This window comes from Corythoichthys intestinalis, chromosome 6, assembly GCF_030265065.1.
Source record: "Corythoichthys intestinalis isolate RoL2023-P3 chromosome 6, ASM3026506v1, whole genome shotgun sequence".
NCBI lineage: Eukaryota > Metazoa > Chordata > Actinopteri > Syngnathiformes > Syngnathidae > Corythoichthys > Corythoichthys intestinalis.
The window spans coordinates 2,677,456-2,700,276 of NC_080400.1; the positions used below are offsets into that span (position 1 = coordinate 2,677,456).

General features: G+C 41.6%; 1 protein-coding gene across 3 annotated transcripts in view; it reads right to left on the bottom strand.

Annotated features, from left to right (window-relative positions):
* The window catches only part of LOC130917461 (protein furry homolog), a 79,844-nt gene that overhangs the window by 4,477 nt on the left and 52,546 nt on the right, over positions 1 to 22,821 (bottom strand). For 2 of the 3 annotated variants that reach the window (XM_057838891.1, XM_057838890.1), the window contains exons 43-55: positions 20,871 to 20,965; positions 17,324 to 17,849; positions 15,872 to 16,042; positions 15,656 to 15,796; positions 15,378 to 15,533; positions 14,811 to 14,942; positions 12,129 to 12,422; positions 8,239 to 8,391; positions 8,044 to 8,171; positions 5,801 to 6,011; positions 5,566 to 5,715; positions 5,391 to 5,489; positions 209 to 259 (exon numbers count right to left, since the gene is read on the bottom strand). In XM_057838891.1, coding sequence (XP_057694874.1) covers positions 209 to 259; positions 5,391 to 5,489; positions 5,566 to 5,715; positions 5,801 to 6,011; positions 8,044 to 8,171; positions 8,239 to 8,391; positions 12,129 to 12,422; positions 14,811 to 14,942; positions 15,378 to 15,533; positions 15,656 to 15,796; positions 15,872 to 16,042; positions 17,324 to 17,849; positions 20,871 to 20,965 — 2,307 coding nt within the window. The remainder of the gene's footprint in view (positions 1 to 208; positions 260 to 5,390; positions 5,490 to 5,565; positions 5,716 to 5,800; positions 6,012 to 8,043; positions 8,172 to 8,238; positions 8,392 to 12,128; positions 12,423 to 14,810; positions 14,943 to 15,377; positions 15,534 to 15,655; positions 15,797 to 15,871; positions 16,043 to 17,323; positions 17,850 to 20,870; positions 20,966 to 22,821) is intronic. The other variant, XM_057838892.1, reaches the window with a different exon arrangement.

Below are 22,821 nucleotides of genomic sequence, written 5' to 3' on the forward strand. Positions count from 1 at the left end.
CTTTTACTTTTACTTGACAGGATTAGAACATTGTTCTTTTGAATGACCAAAAATAGTCACTCGCCATACAAGGGGTTAGAGGTCTTGTGACTGGAAAATGGAATTGACTTCTACCAGTGACTGACAAAGAACATTAGGATGATTGGACGTCTAACATTATCCACGGCACAGAAAGCGAAATTCAAGATGGCACCAATGTTTTTGTTACCTTTTGGTCCAATGGCTGACTGCCAGGGCTTCTGGGAAACTCACTCACCCACTGTGAATGACAAAACCCAATTATTAGTCGGAGGTGGGTAGAGTAGACAATCCATCCATCCATCTCAATTTTATTTGTGTAGTCCTATATCACAACAAGGTTGTCTCAAAGGGCTTTGCAGAGGCAATATGGCTACGTTCATACTACAGGTCTTAATGCACGAATCCGATTTTTTCGTGTTTTTCCGACTCGAGTGAGGCATTAACTTGACGGTCTGAACGTGACAAGTCGCATAGAACTGGACCATTTCAAATCCGATCTGGGTCACTTTCGTATGTGGTTCAAATCCGATCTGTGCCACATTTTTCCAGACTGTCGCGGCGGTCTGTACTGTCCACTCTCCCAAATCGGATTTCATGCAGCAATTACGTCATCAAATAGCGAGAGAGACGCTTACCGTAGCGGTGCAGCTGTGCGTTATTAGCGCCTAGCTTGCAGTGAACACGGCTTTTGGGGAAGGGCTGGGCTTGACAACAGTCATAAAAAATAAAAATGGGTTGAGGATAAGCCTGAGAATGCTCAGTTTTCTCTCTGCTCCAAGTGAGCAATATTTCAACATTGCCTACACGGCCGAGGTCGGGGCAAACTGCCTGTATGTGTGTGTGACGTGCACAGACCGTGCGTGCATGCTATCGATCCATATAAACTTTGAATATAAGCCTAAACGGGGATTATTTATGTCTGTTATTTGTGCCCTCCTTTTGAAAAGCAAAATATGATATCCCTGGAATGACTGATGACGTGTGTCATTTGTTTTGATGCTTCTGCGCATGCGGGTCGTCTTGCTCAGCGCGTGTCGGACTGCGAATTAGTGCGCATGCGTAATACTTGAATGGTCTCAATGGACAAAGGCAGTCTGAACGGGCATGTCAAAAAAACAAATGACAAAAAAATCGGATTTGTGCATTAAGACCTGTAGTATGAACGTAGCCTATGATACACAGTCAGAAACAGTAGATGAATTAGATAAAGTTCAAGTCCTGGGCATCCCCCCTCCTTAGACCCTCCGTGTCGGCAAGGAAAAACTAAAAACCCTTTGGGAAAAATGAGAACCCTTGGGGAGAACCACAGTCAGCAGAGATCCACTCCCAGGACTGACAGGCTATATAGATCAGGGGTGGGCAAACCGGTCCTCGAGGTCCGCAGTGGGTCCTGGTCATTGTTCCAACTGATTCAACACAGACAGTTGAACCAATGAGTTTTCAGCAGAAACAAGAAGCACCTGACTGCAATCCACTGATTGCACTTTTAAGAAACCAGATTGGTGAAAGGCTGTCCTCATGATGGGTTTGAACAAAAACCTGCACCCACTACGGCCCTTTGTGGAATAGTTTGCCCACCTCTGCTATAGATGCACCAGGACTGATGGTGGGTATTAGCAGCAGGAGGTCCAGTGTGTAGAGATGCAATTGTAACAAGTATGAGCTGTGTTAAGAGCACCACTGAGGTGACAAACTAGTGGGCAAATCAGGAAGATCTAGTTCGGCTACTAGAGGGCAGCGGCAATGAATTACGACAGAGTTGGTTTGAGTGAAATATGTATTTTACAAAAAGTGACACAGAAAAATAAACAAATATTTACAAAATACCAATGTGTACACAAGTTACAGTTGATCCACCGGGGGAAACAAACCCAGTTCACTTTCCCCACCCCAACGTTCGTAACTTACAAACAGTCAAGAGCATGACTGAATGACTTCAGTTTTATGGAGGTACAGTACAAGGTGAGAGTCCATTAGCGCTGCTTGATTAGTCACAAGTTGAATGGGTATTGGAAGTGCTTGACCTGAGTAGTGGGGAGAGAAAAACAGGATGCAGAGCCTCCTACCAGACCCTGACTTGTGTTGAAGACAAGGAAAAGGACCGTCAGGCTCCTGGCTCAAGTTCTAGCTCGCCATCCTTTTGTTGGTGTGGTCCCAAGGCAGGGAGGACCACCTGGCCTGCATGTACCAACCAACCCAATTGAACAATTGCAATGACTAAAAATGCAATACTATTCACATGTTAGCATTAGCATGTTAGCATTAGCATCAGAATGCTAACATAACTAAATACAGTAATAAAGAACCAACAGACACAGCAAATCACATTAACACATAAGGTAGCATAAGTTAGCACGGTGGCTAACCCGCTAACAATAGATGGAAAAATTCAGACTCACCAGTGCACTTGGATGTAGTTGAGCACTCACACTAACAGGTCCCCAACACAACTAAAATGTCTGGTTCTATAAGTTATAAAACAGCCTTTGCAAGTTTGAAAAACAATTGATTGGATGCATCAAAAAGTGTTTGAGACTGACCTGCAGCTGTTGCTCCTTTGCTTCTCTCCCACACAACTGAAGGGAGAGGAGTCAAGGAAGCTTATATAGTGCCTAGGTGACTGGTGATTGGATAATTGGTGTAATGTGACTTCTCATGTGCTGTGGTGCATTCAGGCAGTGTGGGAAAAACAAGTACTGGCTAAAATAAGGGAATCTTAACCCATGTTACACAATGGAATGAAGAAACAAGAGGAGGTCCATCTAGCCAGGTGTCAGGATAGTCAGGAGGCTGCGGCTGAAAAATAGCCAATCCCCAGAGGGCTATCCATCCATCCATCCATCCATCCATCCATCTTCCACTTGCTCCGGGGTCGGGTCGCAGGGGCAGCCGCTTTAACAGGGAAGCCCAGACTTCCCTCTCACCAGCCACTTCAAACAGCTCCTTCGGCGGCATACCAAGGTGTTCCCAGGCCAGCCGAGAGACTTAGTCGCTCCAGCGTGTCCTGAGTCGTCCCCAGGGCCTCCTGCTGGTAGGACATGCCCGGAACACCTCTCCAGGGAGGCGTCCAGGAGGCATCCGAACCAGATGCCCGAGCCAGCCTCTCAACGCGGAGGAGTAGCGGCTCGACGCCAAGTCCCTCCCGGATGACCGAACTTCTCACCCTATCTCTAAGGGAGCACCTGGACACCCTGCGGAGGAAACTCATTTCGGCCGCTTGTATCCGGGATCTTGTTCTTTCGGTCAAGACCCACAGCTCGTGACCATAGGTGAGGGCAGGAATGTAGATCGACTGGTAAATGGAGAGCTTTGCCTTTCAGCTCAGCTCCTTTACCACTACGGACCGGTGCAGAATCCGCATTTCTGCAGACGCTGCACCGATCCGCCTGTCGATCCCCCGCACCCTCCTACCCTCACTCGTGAACAACACTCAGATTCAGAGATTCAGATTCAGAGATTTTATTTGTTATTGACACCAGCTCTCCCAAGATGACAACAGATGCAACGAAATTCCGTTCGATGAGTGAGCATCGGGCCGCTGCAGACTTTGGTCCGCGCCGCCACTTCTCTCTCTTCTTCAGCAATTACAGAGCAAGTTACAAGTAGACACACATATATCATACAACATAGCAGGGGTATGACACGACGCAACGGTCACGTGCAGGGATTTTATGTATAAAAACTACCAGTCATGGCTGGAGAGAGGGGGGGAGCGATAGCAGGAAAAGGCGGGGACGGATTGGGGGGGGGGGTTGTGTGTTAGTGTGTGAGTGCACAAGTACCTGTATATCAGTATTTTTGAGTGTCTGTAGACAAAATAAGAGTCGCAGAGCTCTGTGACCGGCCTTGGGACGAGATCAAGGACAAAAGATAGGAACATCTGGGTAGCTCTTCCCAGGAGGGCGGGGGTGTTTGGGAAAGGAAAATTATAATCAAATTAAGCCGAATAAGTAATTAAATATGCTCAAATACTGTTGGTCTTCAGTCAAATTTGCGCTCCTCATGGCGTAGGCGAGATCTCAGGTCCCTTAAGTCATTGCCATTAGTCGCGGTCTGCCTCGACAGTTGTCACCTGCCCCGACAGTTCCGTCACCAGGCGCAAGATAGTATCCACTTTTCTCCATCCTTCCTCGGACCGAACCGTGAGTCCACGGAGCCAGTTCTCGGTCCGAGCCTCGACGCGATCTTCCAATGCCTTGAATCGCACCATTTGATCTTTGTTGATTTCCCTGAAAGCTGCCGTCTTGGAAACTTTCCGGTAGTGCAGGGCACCTCCTAAGCCAAGCAGAAGGAACTCCACAACTACCCTACAAAGGGTTATAGGTCCCCAAGATACTTGAACTCCTCCACTTGGGGCAGGATCCCATCCCCGACCCGGAGAGGGCACGCCACCCTTTTCCGACTGAGGACCATGGTCTCGGATTTGGAGGTGCTGATCTTCATCCCGACCGCTTCACGCTCAGCTGCGAACCGCTCCAGTGAGAGTTGGAGGTCACGGCTTGATGCGGCCAACAGCATCGCATCATCTGCAAAAAGCAGAGATGCAATGCTGAGGTCACCAAACCGGACCCTCTCAATGCTTCGGCTGCACCTAGAAATTCTGTCCATAAAAATGATGAACAGAATCGGTGACAAAGGGCAGCCTTGGCGGAGTCCAACCCTCACTGGGAACGAATTCGACTTAACCCTCACTGGGAACGAATTCGACTTACTGTCGGCAATGCGGACCAAACTCTGACACCGGTCGTACAGGGACCGAACAACCCTCACCAAGTGGCTCGGTACCCCGTACTCCCGAAGCAACCCCACAGGCCTCGCCGAGGCACACGGTCGAATGCCTTCTCCAGATCCACAACACACATGTAGACTGGTTGGGCGAACTCCCATGCACCCTCTAAGACCCTGCCGAGGGTGTAGAGCTGATCCACTGTTCCACGGCCGGGACGAAAACCACACTGCTCCTCCTGAATCCGAGATTCGACTTCCAGACGGACCCTCCTCTCCAGCACCCCTTAATAGACTTTACCGGGGGAGGCTGAGGACTGTAATCCCTCTATAATTGGAACACACCCTCTGGTTCCCCTTCTTAAAAAGGGGGTCCACCACCCTGGTCTGCCAATCCATAGGCACAGTCCCCGATGTCCACGTGATGTTGTAGAGGCTTGTCAGCCACGACAGCCCCACAACATCCAGAGCCTTTAGGAACTCCGGGTGGATCTCATCGACCCCCGGGGCCTTGCCACCAAGGAGCTTAAAATTTACAGATAACAACAGGAAATGACCCGAATGGCTTTATATGCAATTCGGAATTTCTCCAGATATTAACCACGTATTTATTGACTGAATACTGTCATTCCTGGTCCGCTTACCGTGAGCAGCGCCTCCTTTTTACTGTTGTAAGTATCCAGATACTCCTGCAGTTCCAACACGCTGAATTTCATTTTCTCCAGCAGTCCGTTTGAAACGATCTGCCGACACGGGGCGTTACCAAGTGTTCTTTCCTTGCGTCTCCGAACCAACGAGTCAGGCGAGCGAGGGACTCACCGTGTCGGGGTCGATAAACAACAGGGGGCACTCGACGCACGTGCTCAGCATTTCAGACGACCTGAGGAATTTAGCACCTAATCCTGTCAGCCTGCCGTCCAGGTAACTCATGGCATCGCGCGTCAGCGAGCTCAATTGCCTTTGGATGCTCTGCGAAGTCAAATCAGAACAGCTAGGAATTGAGCATTATTAGTTGTTTTGATTTAAATGATGGTCGTTGGCTCTTTGGGTGTACCTGGAAGAGGCAAGAGAAGATTCGGAAGGTGTGGACGGCGCAGGAGCCGTCCGAGTCGGACGCCAGCTGTCCGAGGTGCGCCCGCCAGGTCCCCTCGGCGTCATCGCACACCGCCGGCTGGAACGCCGCCAGAATGGCGGAGAAGAAGGGCGAGGGCGGAGGAGGTGGGGAAGACGGAGGCGTGATGTCGTATCGTTCCTCCTCCGGTGGACTGAGGAGGAAACAGAGCTTTGTGTGCGTGGATTTGATTTTGACATTGAGATTGAGTTTCAGAGGTTGAGTTTCGGAGGTTGAGTTCGAGGTTTTAAATTGAATTTGACTTTGAATTTTTGAGGTTGAGTTTGACTTTGAATTTTTGAGGTTGGGTTTCACATGTTGAGTTTTGAGTTTTTGAGGTTGAGTTTCAGTTTGAAATTGAGTTTTTTGAGATTAAGTTTGAGCTTGAGGTTGAGTTTTAGTTTGAAGTTGAATTTTTGAGGTCGTTTTTGAGGTCGACCTTGACCTTGAGGTTGAGTTTGAGGTTTTGAGTTGAATTTGACTTTGAATTTATGAGGTTGAGTTTGACTTTGAATTTTTGAGGTTGGGTTTCACAGGTTGAGTTTTGAGTTTTTGAGGTTGCCTTTCAGTTTGAAGTTGAACTTTTGAGGTAGAGTTTGAGATTGCGTTTCTGAGGTTGAGTTTGAGATTTTAAAGTTGAATTTGACTTTGAATTTTTTAGATTGAGTTTGACTTTGAATTTTTGAGGTTGGGTTTAAGTTTGAAGTTGAACTTTTGAGGTAGTTTTTGAGGTTGAGTTTCAGGTTTTGAAGTTGAATTTGACTTTGAATTTTTGCAGTTGAGTTTCAGTTTGAAATTGAGTTTTTTGAGACAAAGTTTGCTTGAGGTTGAGTTTTAGTTTGAAGTTGAATTTTTGAGGTGGACTTTGAGCTTGAGGTTGAGTTTCTGAGGTTGAGTTTGAGGTTTTGAGTTGAATTTGACTTTGAATTTATGAGGTTGAGTTTGACTTCTAATTTTTGAGGTTAGGTTTCACATGTTGAGTTTTGAGTTTTTGAGGTTGAGTTTCAGTTTGAAGTTGAACTTTTGAGGTAGAGTTTGAGAGTTTGAAGTTGAATTAGAATTTTTTTAGGTTGAGTTTGACTTTGAATTTTTGAGGTTGGGTTTGAGTTTGAAGTTGAACTTTTGAGGTAGTTTTTGAGGTTGGGTTTCACAGGTTGAGTTTTGAGTTTTTGAGGTTGAGTTTCAGTTTGAAGTTGAATTTGAATTTTTTTAGGTTGAGTTTGACTTTGAATTTTTGAGGTTGGGTTTAAGTTAGAAGTTGAACTTTTGAGGTAGTTTTTGAGGTTGAGGTTGAGTTTCAGAGGTTGAGTTTTGTTTTAAATTTTGAAGTTGAGTTTGATGTTGAGTTTCAGTTTGAAGTTGAATTTTTGAGGTAGTTTTTGAGGTTGAGTTTGACATTTTGAAGTTGAATTTGACTTTGAATTTATGAGGTTGAGCTTGACTTATAATTCTTGAGGTTGGATTTCACAGGTTGAGTTTTGAGTTTTTGAGGTTGAGTTTCAGTTTGAAGTTGAACTTTTAAAGTAGAGTTTGAGATTGACTTTTTGAGGTTGAGTTTGTGAATTTGAAGTTGAATTTGACTTTGAATTTGAATTTTTGAGGTTGGGTTGAAGTTTGAAGTTGAATTTTTGAGGTAGTTTTTGAGGTTGAGCTTGAGTTTTTGAGGTTGAATTTGAGGTTTCCTCTTGTTCCTAAATTGACTCGTTATTCTTTTTTTAGCTTCTTTCAATAAAAAAGTTAAATAAAAATATATTTACAATTTTGCTCGTTTCTTTTTCAATTAAAACACATAAATGAATAAAAATTAAAAATAATAATAATAATGTTTTCCCCTCTTTTAAAGAGATAAATAAATAATAATTTAAAAAAAAATTTAAATGTAAAAATAATAATAATAAAGAACATTGATTTCTGTCCTTTTGTTTTGATTTTTCTGTTTGGTTGTAAAACAATTTAAAAAAAAATTTTTTTAATCAAAATGAAAAACAAATTAAAATATTAGACTCTTAAAGATTTGGACAATTTTGAGGTCAACAATGTCACTTAAACAACTGACTGTCAAAGCAGTTATCGATTGATTTGAGTCAGGAGTCCATTGTCCGTTCAGACAAACAAAACTGGCAAAAATCAAAAGTGATCAAGTCTTTGTAAGGTGTTGAGTGACGACATCAATAAAAATACCATACCTGGGCGCGTCCACCTGTCTGTCGAAAGCGTACGTAGCGTCCAATCCGTCGCCGCCGCAGTCAAACTCGTGCGAGAGCCGACGGATAGACGCTTCCACCTCGTTCGTGTCTTCATCTGCTTGCAAAAACTGCAAAAAAACAGGACGTAAGCATAACCCATGGCTGCCGTCGACTGTACCGGGCGTCCAACGGTACCGGCAGAGAGCGGGAGTGGTTCTGTCCGGCAGAGAAGGAACCCTCCTCCGAGGACTCGTCCCAGTCACCGTGGGACGGGAGTTGGGGGCTCCCCTCCAGGCTGTCCACCGAGTGGCGCCGCACGCCCCAGTTGAAGTTGTCAACAGTCTCGCCCTGCCGCAAACACACACAAAAAAGCATTCGTCAAATAGTACAGTACAGCACTACAGTTAGCTTCTATTCAACACAATCAATAACATGATCATATCACAGCATATGAGTAATTTTAGTCATCAAAGCCTAAGCTAAAAAAAATAAGCAGGAATAAAAATTATAAATAATAATAACTGTAAACTAATAAAATAAATGAGTAGTATTAATCCTATTATAAATTGAATAAATAATATTACAACTAAAAAGAACCATAACTAAAGATAAAAAAGAATGATTTTTAAAAAAAATCAAAATAAAAGTAATATTTTGAATGAACAAATCATAATTTAAATGAGTAGTAATTATCATGAATAAGTAAATATTTTTAAAAATATTTATGATTATAATGACATTGCCTGAGTTATCATTATTATATATTAGGGCTGCCAAACAATTAAAATTTTTAATCGAGTTAATCACAGCTTAAAAATGAATTGTAATTAATCGCAATTCAAACCATCTATAAAATATGCCATATTTTTCTGTAAATTATTGTTGGAATGGAAAGAGAAGACACAAGACGGATATACACATTCAACATACCGTACATAAGTACTGTATTTGTTTATTATAACAATAAATCAGCAAGATGGCATTAACATTATTAACATTCTGTTAAAGCAATCCATGGATCGAAAGACTAGTAGTTCTTAAAAGATAAATGTTAGTACAAGTTATAGAAATTTTATATTAAAACCCCTGTTAATGTTTTCGTTTTAATAAAATTTGTATAAATTTCAATCAAAAAATAAACTAGTAGCTCGCCATTGTTGATGTCAATAATTACTAGGGCTGTCAAACGATTAAAATTTTTAATCGAGTTAATTACAGCTAAAAAATTGATTAATCGTAATTAATCGCAATTCAGACCATGTATAAAATATGCCAGATTTTTCTGTAAATTATTGTTGGAATGGAAAGAGAAGACACAAGACGGATATATACATTCAACATACCGTACATAAGTACTGTATTTGTTTATTATAACAATAAATCAACAAGATGGCATTAACATTATAATCATTTTCTTAACGCGATCCATGGATAGAAAGACTTGTAGTCCTTAAAAGATAAATGTTAGTACAAGTTATAGAAATTTTATATAAAACCCTTCTTAATGTTTTCGTTTTAATAAAATTTGTAAAAATTTCAATGAAAAATAATCTAGTAGCTCGCCATTGTTGATGTCAATAATTACACAAGGCTCATTGTGCTGAAACCCAGAAAAAACAGTCACACCCAAGCATCAGCAGAGGGCGACAAAACACCAAAAAACACAAGTAACAGGACAAGACACTGTGCTGTCATTTTAATCTGTTTGAGCGGGGCATGTGCGTTAATTGTGTCAAATATTTCAACGTGATTAGTTTAAAAAAATTGATTACCGCCCGTTAACGCGATAATTTTGACAGCCCTATTATGTATATATATATATATTTTTTTTTTTTTATAACTGGACGGGCGGGGGAATACAATATATGAATGAAGAAAATATTATTAATAATTGTAATTAATTAATTTGCAGTATTAATCTTAATTATTATGAATTAGGGCTGTCAAACGATTAAAATTTTTAATCGAGTTAATTACAGCTAAAAAATTAATTAATCGTAATTAATCGCAATTAATCGCAATTCAAACCATCTATAAAATATGTCATATTTTTCTGTAAATTATACATATATATTCTGTAAAATAAATTGTTGGAATGGAAAGATAAGACACAAGATGGATGTATACATTCAACATACGGTACATAAGGACTGTAGTGGGCATTTCACTCTACTGTCATTTAAGTCTGTCTATGCTGTCCTCACTCCGAAGCGTCTACTTTTTCCAAAGCTAGACGACTAGTGAACGACGCCTTAATAATCAGACTTCTTCCTTTTTCATCTGATTTATTAATAAAATGGCCTCAAACCATTGTCCTCTTTAGACCGTCGTAAAACTACAAAAAAAAGTACACAAGCATTGCATTAACATAAACAAAAAGCATCTCATACAAAAAATATAACATTTCGCTTACTAACATAATATGTACATTCTTTACTACAACTATACTTACGGACAAATCCTGTCCAAGGATCATATAAGCACAACATTACAACGTAGGCGTCAGCCCGAGACGTCGTGCAGCCATATTGAACTGGCAAGAAAACAATAAACCATGCCGCAAAGCGACCGCAAGAGTTCGCTGTTAGACAGCACAAAAAGCCTTGCTGTAAAACTTACCAAAAGGCAGAATACTGTCTGAGCGGGACATGTGCGTTAATTGCGTCAAATATTTTAACGTGATTAATTTTAAAAATTAATTACCGCCCGTTAACGTGATCATTTTGACAGCCCAATTATGAATAAATAAATACAATTTAAACTAAAAAGCACCATAACTAAATATTTAAGGAATGACTAAATCATAATTTCAATAAATAATAATAATTAGGATGCATAATATTAAAATAATAATTCATGATTATGATGACATTGCCTGAGCTTTAAAAAAAAAAAAAAAAAAATTAAAAAAAGACATAATAAGCAGAGCAAAAGTAATTATAAAATCATAAAATTGAATTAATTAATGAATCAACACAATTCCAACAACATGCATACTTTTGTGAACATGAATGAGTCATATGACACTGCACTGCAAGTAGTGGGTGGCACGCATATGCGCACGCACATGCACACACGACTAAAACAGCAACCTTACCTGCAACTCCTGGATTGTGAACAAAAACATAAAAATATAATATTACTACAGCCCTATAATACATATATATATATATATATTATTATTATACATAAAAAAAAATATAACTATGCCTGCTATTGACAGCACTAGATGTCTAATCCAAAATAGTTAAAAATAAAAATACGTACATACATTAAAAAAAAAAAAAAAGAAAATAAACAGCAACCTTACCTGCAACTCCTGGATTGTGAACAAAAACATAAAACTATAATATTACTACAGCCCTATAATACATATATATATATATATATTATTATACATAAAAAAATATATAACTATGCCTGCTATTGACAGCACTAGATGTCTAATCCAAAATAGTTAAAAATAAAAATATGTACATACATTAAAAAAAAAAAAAGAATAAGAAAATAACTTTAAAAAAAAAATAATAACAAAAGAAAAATGTTAACTCTATATGAAAATGTATTAAAACAATTATAACTTTAAAACAGCTACAAAAGCAACGGGATTTGTTCATAATTTAAATAATGATTAATAAAAATAAATAAGTTAAAAAAAAAATTAAAATCAATATAACAATAATATAGAAAAAAATCAAAAATTAAACTTAAATTTATATTAAATACATTGAATAAATGGAGGGCATTTGTTCATAAATTATAATAATTAATAATTAAATTCAGGAGTAACAAAATAGGAATAATATATAAACAACACAGAAAAAAAAATGAGAGTTAAAATACAAATTTGAAATGTTTTAAAATGTAAAAACATGTTCATAAACTAAATAAGTACAAAACAGTAATAATAATTTAAAAAATAGAGATAATTGAATAAAAAAAGTAAATACATAAATTAAAATTGAAAAAAATCTTCAATCTTTAAATTGACTTTTTAATTTCAACTCATTGACTGCCATTGGCACGAGACGTCTCGCGCTGTCAATGAAATGGATGAGGGTCCTTTTGCTACAAAATGAGCTGACCTCTCCGTCTTCCAGCTCCACATCCAGGAAATCAAAGTCGCAGAAGACACGGAACTGCTGCTCCGAGGCAGCTTCCGGGCTGCCGTCTCGGTGGTACGCCGGACTACGCCGCCGCACCGTCAGGTCCGGCTCGCCGCAGCTAGAGAAAATCACCTGCCGGGCCGAAAAGACGAATGTTAGCGCGCGGACGAGACGGCGGGCGGGGTGCGGGGGCGTTACCGAAGGGTTTTTGGTGAGACCCACTTCCTGCCCGCATAAGGACAAAACCTGCACCAGTTTCTCGCGGGTTCTTTTCTGCAAAGTGAGTAAGAAAAATATAAAATAAAACACCTCAATCTCAGTTCAATTGATGAAGAGCTACGGGAAATTGGAAGTGAGCTATGGATTGCCGAAAGTAAATAAATAACTAAAAATGTATTTACTTTTTTTGTGGATTTTTTTTTTTCAGATTGTATTTCTATTTTTTGTTTTTTTTAAATTGAAATTAAATAGCATTTTTCAGACTATACTATTTGATTAATTGATTAAAAATTACATTCTATCCATGTATGTATGTATATACCGTGCCTTGCAAAAGTATTCGGCCCCCTTGAACCTTGCAACCTATCGCCACATTTCAGGCTTCAAACATAAAGATATAAAATTTTAATTTTTTGTCAAGAATCAACAACAAGTGGGACACAATCGTGAAATGGAACAACATTTATTGGATAATTTCAACTTTTTTAACAAATAAAAAACTGAAAAGTGGGGCGTGCAATATTATTCGGCCCCCTTGCGTTAATACTTTGTAGCGCCACCTTTTGCTCCAATTACAGCTGCAAGTCGCTTGGGGTATGTTTCTATCAGTTTTGCACATCGACAGACTGACATTCTTGCCCATTCTTCCTTGCAAAACAGCTCGAGCTCAGTGAGGTTGGATGGAGAGTGTTTGTGAACAGCAGTCTTCAGCTCTTTCCACAGATTCTCCATTGGATTCAGGTCTGGACTTTGACTTGGCCATTCTAACACCTGGATACGTTTATTTTTCAACCATTCCATTGTAGATTTGGCTTTATGTTTTGGATCATTGTCCTGTTGGAAGATAAATCTCCGTCCCAGTCTCAGGTCTTGTGCAGATACCAACAGGTTTTCTTCCAGAATGTTCCTGTATTTGGCTGCATCCATCTTCCCGTCAATTTTCCCTGTCCCTGCTGAAGAAAAGCAGGCCCAAACCATGATGCTGCCACCACCATGTTTGACAGTGGGGATGGTGTGTTCAGGGTGATGAGCTGTGTTGCTTTTACGCCAAACATATCGTTTTGCATTGTGGCCAAAAAGTTCAATTTTGGTTTCATCTGACCAGAGCACCTTCTTCCACATGTTTGGTGTGTCTCCCAGGTGGCTTGTGGCAAACTTTAAACCAGACTTTTTATGGATATCTTTGAGAAATGGCTTTCTTCTTGCCACTCTTCCATAAAGGCCAGATTTGTGCAGTGTACGGCTGATTGTTGTCCTATGGACAGACTCTCCCACCTCAGCTGTAGATCTCTGCAGTTCATCCAGAGTGATCATGGGCCTCTTGGCTGCATCTCTGATCAGTTTTCTCCTTGTTTAAGAAGAAAGTTTGGAAGGACGGCCGGGTCTTGGTAGATTTGCAGTGGTCTGATGCTCCTTCCATTTCAATATGATGGCTTGCACAGTGCTGCTTGAGATGTTTAAAGCTTGAGAAATCTTTTTGTATCCAAATCCGGCTTTAAACTTCTCCACAACAGTAACTCGGACATACCTGGTGTGTTCCTTGGTTTTCATAATGCTCTCTGCACTTTAAACAGAACCCTGAGACTATCACAGAGCAGGTGCATTTATACGGAGACTTGATTACACACAGGTGGATTCTATTTATCATCATCGGTCATTTAGGACAACATTGGATCATTCAGAGATCCTCACTGAACTTCTGGAGTGAGTTTGCTGCACTGAAAGTAAAGGGGCGGAATAATATTGCACGCCCCACTTTTCAGTTTTTTATTTGTTAAAAAAGTTGAAATGATCCAATAAATGTGCACTTCACGATTGTGTCCCACTTGTTATTGATTCTTGACAAAAAAATTAAATTTCATATCTTTATGTTTGAAGCCTGAAATGTGGCGAAAGGTTGCAAGATTCAAGGGGGCCGAATACTTTTGCAAGGCACTGTTTATGTGTGTATGCATTTATGTATATATGTACAGTACATGTGTATGTACATTGTACAGTATGGGGTGTGTTCGTATGTATATATGTATGTATGTAATTACAGTACATTTATACTGTATGTAGAGTACATGTGTATATACATTGTACCATATGAATGTGTGTACATTCCATATGTATGTACATTCCGTGTGTATGTATGTATGTACATTACATGTGTATGTACAGTATGTATGTATGTATGTATGCATGTGCAGTACATGTGTATGTATACAGTATATTTACAGTATGTATGTATGTATGTATGTACAGTGTATGTGTGTATATGTATGTACATATGTGCCAATTATAGTGCAAGCAGAACACACAATCCCCATCAGTTTGATCACATCAAGACTATCCCAATTTTCCACGTTGCATGTTATATTTACATTAGCCCTGAAATATTGCATGATGTAATCCTGTTAACACTATGAGCACATGTCATGTTGAAAGAATCCGCATCACCTGTGAAGAATGAGGCCTCTTCCAGTTGACGGGCACCAGGACGTCGTCGGACACCGACCCCGAGGAACCAGAGGACCAGGAGCTTCCCCTCTCGCCGCGCGGCTCTTCGTGGCGCCGACCAATCACGGGCGTCTAAAAAAAAAAAACACAGGAGGAGTTAACTGTCCATTCCGGAAAGTAAAAGAATGTTGTTCTATGGTGAGGCTTAGCAGGCTGTCCAATGTTGTCACACGCGCGCACTCAGTTGGCAAGAAGTGAAAGACAGGCTGCAATGATGTGACATCATTTCCTGCCATTCATGCGCAACACAAATAGCTCTGTGTTGGGCTCCTACACACTTTTTTTCCCCTCGCCCTTTTGCATGCATTCGGCATGTTTACCTTTGCATCTATCACGCTACCATCAATAAATGACATCCTTAATACAAAAATGAATTAGATTATAAACGATGTATCACAATTTAGTCTTTAAAACTCAACATTGCAGTTAGAAGTGTAGCCTATGGCAATCAATGGCAGCCAACTAAGTTTTTCCCCAAACACGTCATGAAAGAAGAAGGTGGTTGACCTGCGACACGTCAAAGTGGAAGTCCAGCGTTTTCCCAGGCAAGGCCCACGCGCGACTCAAGTCCTGGGAAGAGAGGGAGGCAGAGGGCTGCGCCAAACTGGCCGAGCGGCTCACCACCAGCTTCAAGATGTCCAGCGCTTCCCTCCAATATACCGTCTGCATATATACAAAACATTTATTATTTTATTCCATTTTCCTCCCCTCTAATACCAAATACACAATACACGTCCCCGCCAAAAAAACAAAACATTTGACTCCTTGCAGGTACGAATGCTCACCTGTGCAAATTTCTGAATGGTCTTGAGCACGTCCATGTTGAAGGCCTTTGCTTGGATGGCGCTCAGGTCCATGTGACTCAGCAGACTGTAGATGATTTGCAAAATGCTCTGCTGCATAGTTGGGAGTCCTTTGTCCAACAGCTGCATCACCACAAAGCTGTCATTTTTTAATAAGAAGAATGAAGCAACGCAGACAAGGAAGGGAGCTAGGCCAACCTCGGTCATGTACGCCAGCAGGCCGAGCGCGGCGTCCGAGAAGGCCTCCGCGAGGTAACGGCACACGGCGTTGAGCCACGACGAGCAGTTGCGCGTGTATGAGCGCGTCTTGTAAAGCGTCATGACGTGCGCCAGGTTGGACAGATTGACCTTCTTCTCCTCCGAGCACACCTACGGACAGTCAAAACTTAGGTTTCTGCACCGCTGACGACCAGAGACGTCCAAGTTGTTTTCCACGGCCGATGAGCAACAGTACAGTGTTTTTTTGTTTTTTGTTTTTTTAATTAAACAATGGGGGGGGGGGAAATAATTTAAATGTTTGTTTTATTTATTTATTTATATTTTCAAATTATTATTTTGTTATGTGTATTATTTGAAGCTAATATTATGTTTTTATTATTATTATTATACACTAGTACGTATTTATTGTTATTTTTTTTAATTCTTATTTAACTTTTGATTATTATTTAACATTTTTAAAAAATGCTTTTATTTATTTATTTATTATTCGTTAAATTGTTGATTTTTTTTAATGTGTTTTTTGTTTTGTATTTGTTCAATATTATTATCATGATGCATTATATTATTGTTATTTTTTAAATGTTTTTTCTTAAATATTATTATGTATTTTATTATAAATATGTATATTGTATACATTTATTAGTGTTGATATTTATTAAATATTTTTCATTTTTAATTTAAAATTAAAATACATTTTTTTCTGAATTTCTTTTTGTTTGTTTAAATGTTAATTTGTTGCTTTTTGTTTGCATTTGTTTATTTTTGTTACTATTATGATTATTAATTTTATTATTATTATTTATTTGACTATTTATATGTATTATTTTCATATTAAATATTATTTTTATCATTTTTAAAATTGACCATTTTTTATATAAAACAGCAAAAACTTTCAAATAATAATAATAAAATAAATAAAATATTCTTTTTTTGGAGAAAAAAAAATACTCTAATATTAAATAATCAAAATAAAATAAATAAATAATAAAATATTCTATTGAAAAAGACAAACAAACAAAAACAAACAAAAAATATAGTCTTATAATAAATAATCAAAATTAAATAGATAAATAATTATATATAAAATATTTTCCTTATTCAAAACACACACAAAAAAAAAATATATATATATATATATATATATATATACTCTAATTTTAAATAATTAAAATCAAATAAATAAATAATAAAATATTCTATTGAAAAAGACAAAAAAATATATATATATACTCCAATATTAAATAATCAAAATTAAATAGATAAATAATAATAAATAAAATATTTTCTTCATTCAAAACACAAAAAAATAAACAAAAAATATACTCTAAAATTAAATAATCAAAATTAAACAATATAATTAAATATAATAAAAATTTCCTGATTGTCAATGAGGGCTACAGAAAGGCATCGGCATAAGAGCGGCGTAAAAACCTGAGCGATCCTCTCGGCGACATCTTGGCAGAAGTTTGTTGGGGCGTCAAAATTTTGCACCAGATGCGGGAGCAGGCACAGGACGTTCAAGGGGAAGCCTAGCGGAGAAAACTCACAAAATGGCGGCCGACTTTTCGCGGGCGCCGGGAACGTACCAACATCCGCCTCAATCGCCATGGGCGTCAGCCGCCAGAAAAGTTTTAGCGCCAGGTCAGTGGTGGCGGCCGAGGTCAAGCCTTTGAGCAGCGTGCGACGGAGCCCCGCCCATCCGCTCCATTGGAGCCGGCCCCCAAGCTTCTCCAGCTTGCGGCACTCGTTCGGCGAAACGCCAGCCAGGGCTTTGTCCAGCAGCCTCAGCGCCATCCGGTACTCCCACTCAAAGTCCGACTCAGTCAGCGCCGCCGCCGCCCAAAAGATGGCGGCCAAAGGGTCCGACAAGCGCTCCCCCGACAGGAGCTCTAAGCGCCCGTCTCTGTGACGATTGGGCGTCGACTTGACAGTGCTAAGAAGATCTGGAGATGACGATCTGGAATGATGAAAAAACGTAACGAAATGGCTCAGTGGCACCCCTTTGAACTTTTCAGAGAGGCCTCTTCTATTACGTTTTTTCAACGTAGAGCGATTAAATTTGGGGAGTCGATACCTTGTGCAAAACTGCTCCAAAAAGTCTCTTGCACCCATATTCCAAACCAAACAGGAAATCGGGTATTTGGATTGAATGTGAAATTTTTATCTAGTCACAGGTAGCATCAGAGACATTGGCACCTGGAGAGAAAGTTGGATCCTCCTCGAAATTGCTGAGACTGTTCATGAGACATACGAGATCTTAAGTCAGCAAAATGGTGAGTTTTCATTCACCGGCCTGACCTGCGCGGGGTGCCAAAGTTGGCAATTTTTGGGGAAACGTGCCAAATTCAGTAGATGACTAATAAGTCCCTGATCCAAGGTTCAGTCTTTTTCATATTTGTCATTTAGGAGAGGTATCCCAGCCTGAACACGACTGCATTGAAATATTACCATTGGGCCTGGCGCCCCCAGAGGCCTTTTTTTTTTTTTTTTTTTTTTTTAACTAGATAGGCTCCTCCTCCAAGGGAAAAAAATCAATTGACCTTAGCCTTAAGACACATGTACAGGTGCCTGATGAAAAATATTAAAGGTTTTGTTGAAGCAGAAGGGTCCAGATAGGAAAGTGAAAATGACGGTCGCCATTTTGTCTTGGCACAAATTTTAAACAGTCATAACTTGGCAGACATATCAGTGCTAAACTTCCCATGCTTGGTGAGAGTCGTACCCTGAAGGTTCCTGTAGGAGTCAACCCTACAGCGCCAACTAGTGGCAACAGAAAGTCACTCTTTTACTTATACAGGTCCAGTTCTTTTCAGGTTGCTCACTGTAGTTTCAAGACCTTCTGTAATACTCCATTTTAAGGCCCATGTCCACATGTCTCTCTCTCTCTTGCGTGACGACCCTTTGTTCTCCATTAAAAGGAAGCAGATTTCTTCAGGGACTTAGGCAGCTTATAGAGTCACATAATTTGGCAGACTCGGTCGAACTTGCCCGATTAGAAGATTGATTTTGGTTTTAAATGAGGATGTGGCTTCACAGCTCAGTAGCGCCTCCTTTTTCTAGGACCCTCTTCAATAGGTTTTTTTTCCTCTTAGGTGTGTGAATGTATTTGTAATCCCAAGAAAGAGGAGTTTCGAGCATGTTAGGTTCTCATGACATGATGAGAGTGGGACGATCTGCCACTACCCTGACCTGCGAGATGTCCAAGTTGTGCCAAACTGCGAAGGCCTGTTCAGTCCCACTTTCAGGCCTAGTTACATTCACTCTCATTACTGTAACTGAATGAATACAATGAAATAAATTTATAAGAAATAATAATTTCGAGTGAAGACGTGACTTGCAGTCCCCCATTTACTACAAAATGGACCCCGAAGGGGTGCCGTTCCTTTGTGCTACGTTTGCGCTAGTTGTTGGGACACACCTGTTACTCAGAGTTGGTACGCTCCGTCAGGTGCAACTTAAGGGCTACGACTGACGTCACCACTCGAAATTAATATCTCGAAATCTATAAAACAATAGCAGCACAAAAGAACAATCGTACAGTACAAACAAGCACATAATGATTGACACCATTTTTAACCGTTTTGAATCAAAATGGGGGGCTGGGGGACCTCAGATTGACCAATAAAATAATTGTGAATATCTTCAAAACGATAGCAGCACAAATATAGCACAAACAATTGACATCATTTTCATCATTTTATCTGATGAGGTGTTGACATCCTATCCTATGCTATCTGATCGCTAATCCTGGCATCGACAATCTGAATCCACTCTTGCGTGAACCCACTCAGACGCGTGATAGTACTGCAGAGAAGTGGAAATGCTGCGCGGGGGCAGCCCCAGGTCCCCAGCAAGGTGGGTGGGGAGCGCGAGACACCCCTCCCCCCGTAGCACTGGCAAAGGGGCTACTGCCATCTCCCCAGGGACACAGGGCAGCCCCCCGGACCATTCGTGGCCCTCAGGAAAGGGATAAGGGGAGGCGCCAGTGCACTTTGTTGAAATTCGCCTCCCCAGTCAAGCCACACGGAAACAGCGACAGCCAAACCAAGTGCCGCTCTGCCGATGCTGCCTCCCGTGCGCCAACCGGGAAGGTGGAATTTCGCGTGTTAAGGGACAATTCTAGATCCAAAACAAGGCTACATGTTTCCGAGCAGCAAAATCTGTCTCATCTCAGTGTCCAGTGTTTTTTAAGTCCGTGGCGTAGTGGGCCGGCCGAAGGTGTGTCCGGGCGTTGCTTTGGGATCATCCCTCTCTGGCCGGTTTCGGGCTGTTTAGATTCGTGCGTGAATGGGATGTGGTTGCCACAGCGACAGACGCTGGTCTTGACGTCACAAGCGCCTGCTATCAACTTTGTTATCCGGGCTGGCGCTACTTGTTTTAGGACAAAGCGCGCTGGTCTTTGTCCTTGTTCGTTTGTCGGGAGGACTGATTGCCAGAGTTGGTGCGTCAATCTTGCTCGTGGCGCACACGTTGGGCTTCTGTGATAAGATGGCGTTGTGTATCTATTCTGTTTCTTTAAACTATGGTGTGCTATTTATTTTACATTAGGTGTGTTGGAGTAGTGTGAGAAATGATACTATTCCCTGATTGATTATATTACGTGTGTTTGAGTAATGCAAACAGTTAGACGGTGCCTACGAGAAACGGTACCATTTTTCCTTTTCCCCCTCATGAGCGCCGATAAGGTTCACTTTACTGTGTTCAAGGCCACTGAATGAAGTCTGCCTAAACTATAGTTAAATGAATGTGTTATACTAATGCAAACAATGATATGGTTTGTGCGAGAACGGTACCTTTTCCCTTCTACCTCAAGCCTACCTGGAACCCCAGCCACTGCCGCAACCCCCAAGGCTCACTAGGCCCGGGGTGGTATATGACCCCCCCCCCCCCCCCCCCCCCAGATGTCTAGCGCCCTCAATGACAGCCAATTAGCTTTGCCCTTCTTGCTGTCAAATGTTTGAGAAGCACTGCCACCAACCTGCTGGAGATAGCTGCCAGCTCATCGTTCTTCAGGCAGTTGGCCAAGTTATCCGCCACACATTCCAGTGTGAGTAACACTTCCATCTCATAGCCCTGCAAAATAACATTGTAGTTTTTATTTTCAATACATATTCACAGTTATGGGATGTGTCCATGAAACATTTTTAGTCTCATCAGGGTTTTAATCCGAATAAACGAGTCCATCAAAACCAATACTTCTCAATTATTTTCTGTTATGCCCACCTCAGGAAGACGTAAACATTTCCCACCACCCCAACTCTCTGCCGCTAGAGTGGATAGTATAATATCCAATCAATCCATCCATCTTCTCCCACTTATCTAGGGTCAGGTCACGGGGGCAGCAGCTTTAGAAGGTAAGCCCAGACTTCCCTCTCCCCAACCACTTCAGCCAGTTCTTCTTGGGGGATCTCAAGGCGTTCCCCGGCCAGCCGGGAGACTTAGTCTCCCCAGTGTGTTCTGGGTCCGCCTCTTGGTCTCCTCCCCGCGGGACATGCCTGGAACACCTTACCAGGGAGGCACACCAGAGGCATCCTAATCAGATGCCCGAGCCACCACATCTGGCTCCTCTCGATGTGGTGGAGCAGCGGCTCTACTCTGAGCCCCTCCTGGATGACCGAGCTTCTCACCCTATCTCTAAGGGAGAGCCCGGACACCCTACAGAGGAAACTCATTTCAGCCGCTTGAATCCAGGATCTCTTTGTTTCGGTCATGACCCACAGCTCGTGACCATAGGTGAGGGTAGGAACGTAGATCAATGGGTAAATAGAGAGCTTCACCTTTCGGCTCAGCTCCCTCTTCACCACGGCGGACCGATTCAGAGTCTGCATCACTGCAGACGCAGCTCTGATCCGCCTGTCGATCTCCTGTTCCATTTTTCCATCTGGCGTGAACAAGACCCTCAGATACAGAACTCCTCCACTTGAGGAAGGACCTCATCTTTGACCCGGAGAGGGCATTCCACCTTTTCCCGACTGAGGACCATAGTCTCTGTTTTGGAGGTACTGATTCTCATCCCAATCGCTTCACACTCAGCTGCGAACCGTTGCAGTGAGAGTTGAAGGCCATGGCTAGATGAAGCCAACAACACTACATCCTGCGCAAAAAAGCTAAGACGTAATACTGAGGCCACTAAACCGGACCCCTCAGTGCCTTGGCTGTGCCTAGATATTCTGTACATAAACGTTATGAACAGAACCGGTGACATAGGGCAGCTCTGGCATAGTCCATCTCTCACTTGAAACGGATCCGAATTACAGACGGTTAAACTCTGACACAGGTCATACAGGGACCGGACCCCCTGTATCAGGGATTCTGATACCCCATACTCCCGGAGCACCACCCAGAGGACTCCCGAGCAACACGGTCGAGCGTCTTCTCCAAGTCCACAAAACACATGTAGACTGGTTGGGCGAACTCCCATGACACCCCGAGAAGCCTGCTGAGGGTATAGAGCTGATCTACTGTTCCAAGGTCCAGACACTGCTCCTTGGATCCTAGATTCGACATCTGGACGGACACTCCTCTCCAGTATCCCTGAGTAGAGCTTCCCAGTGAGGCTGAGGAGTGCTGGAGCGACTATGTCTCTCAGCTGACCAGGCGTAACGCCTTGGAATCCTGCCGGAGGAGCTGGTTGAAGTGGCTGGGGAGAGGGAAGTCTGGGCTTCCCTGCTAAAGCTGCTGCCTTCACAACCCGACCCGGGATTAAATGGTAGCTGATGGCTGGATGGACGTGTCTTACAAGTATAATCAGTTGACTGTAGTCAGGTGTTGCTTGTTTAAGCAGCCACCTCATTGGTTAAACGGTCTGTGCTCAATCAGTTGGAAAAAAAGCCAGGGCCCAGAGCGGGCCTGGAGGACCGGTTTGGACACCCCCTTCTAATACACACTTTTGGTGCAACTTAAGACACATTGTCAGTGTTGGCCCCTGG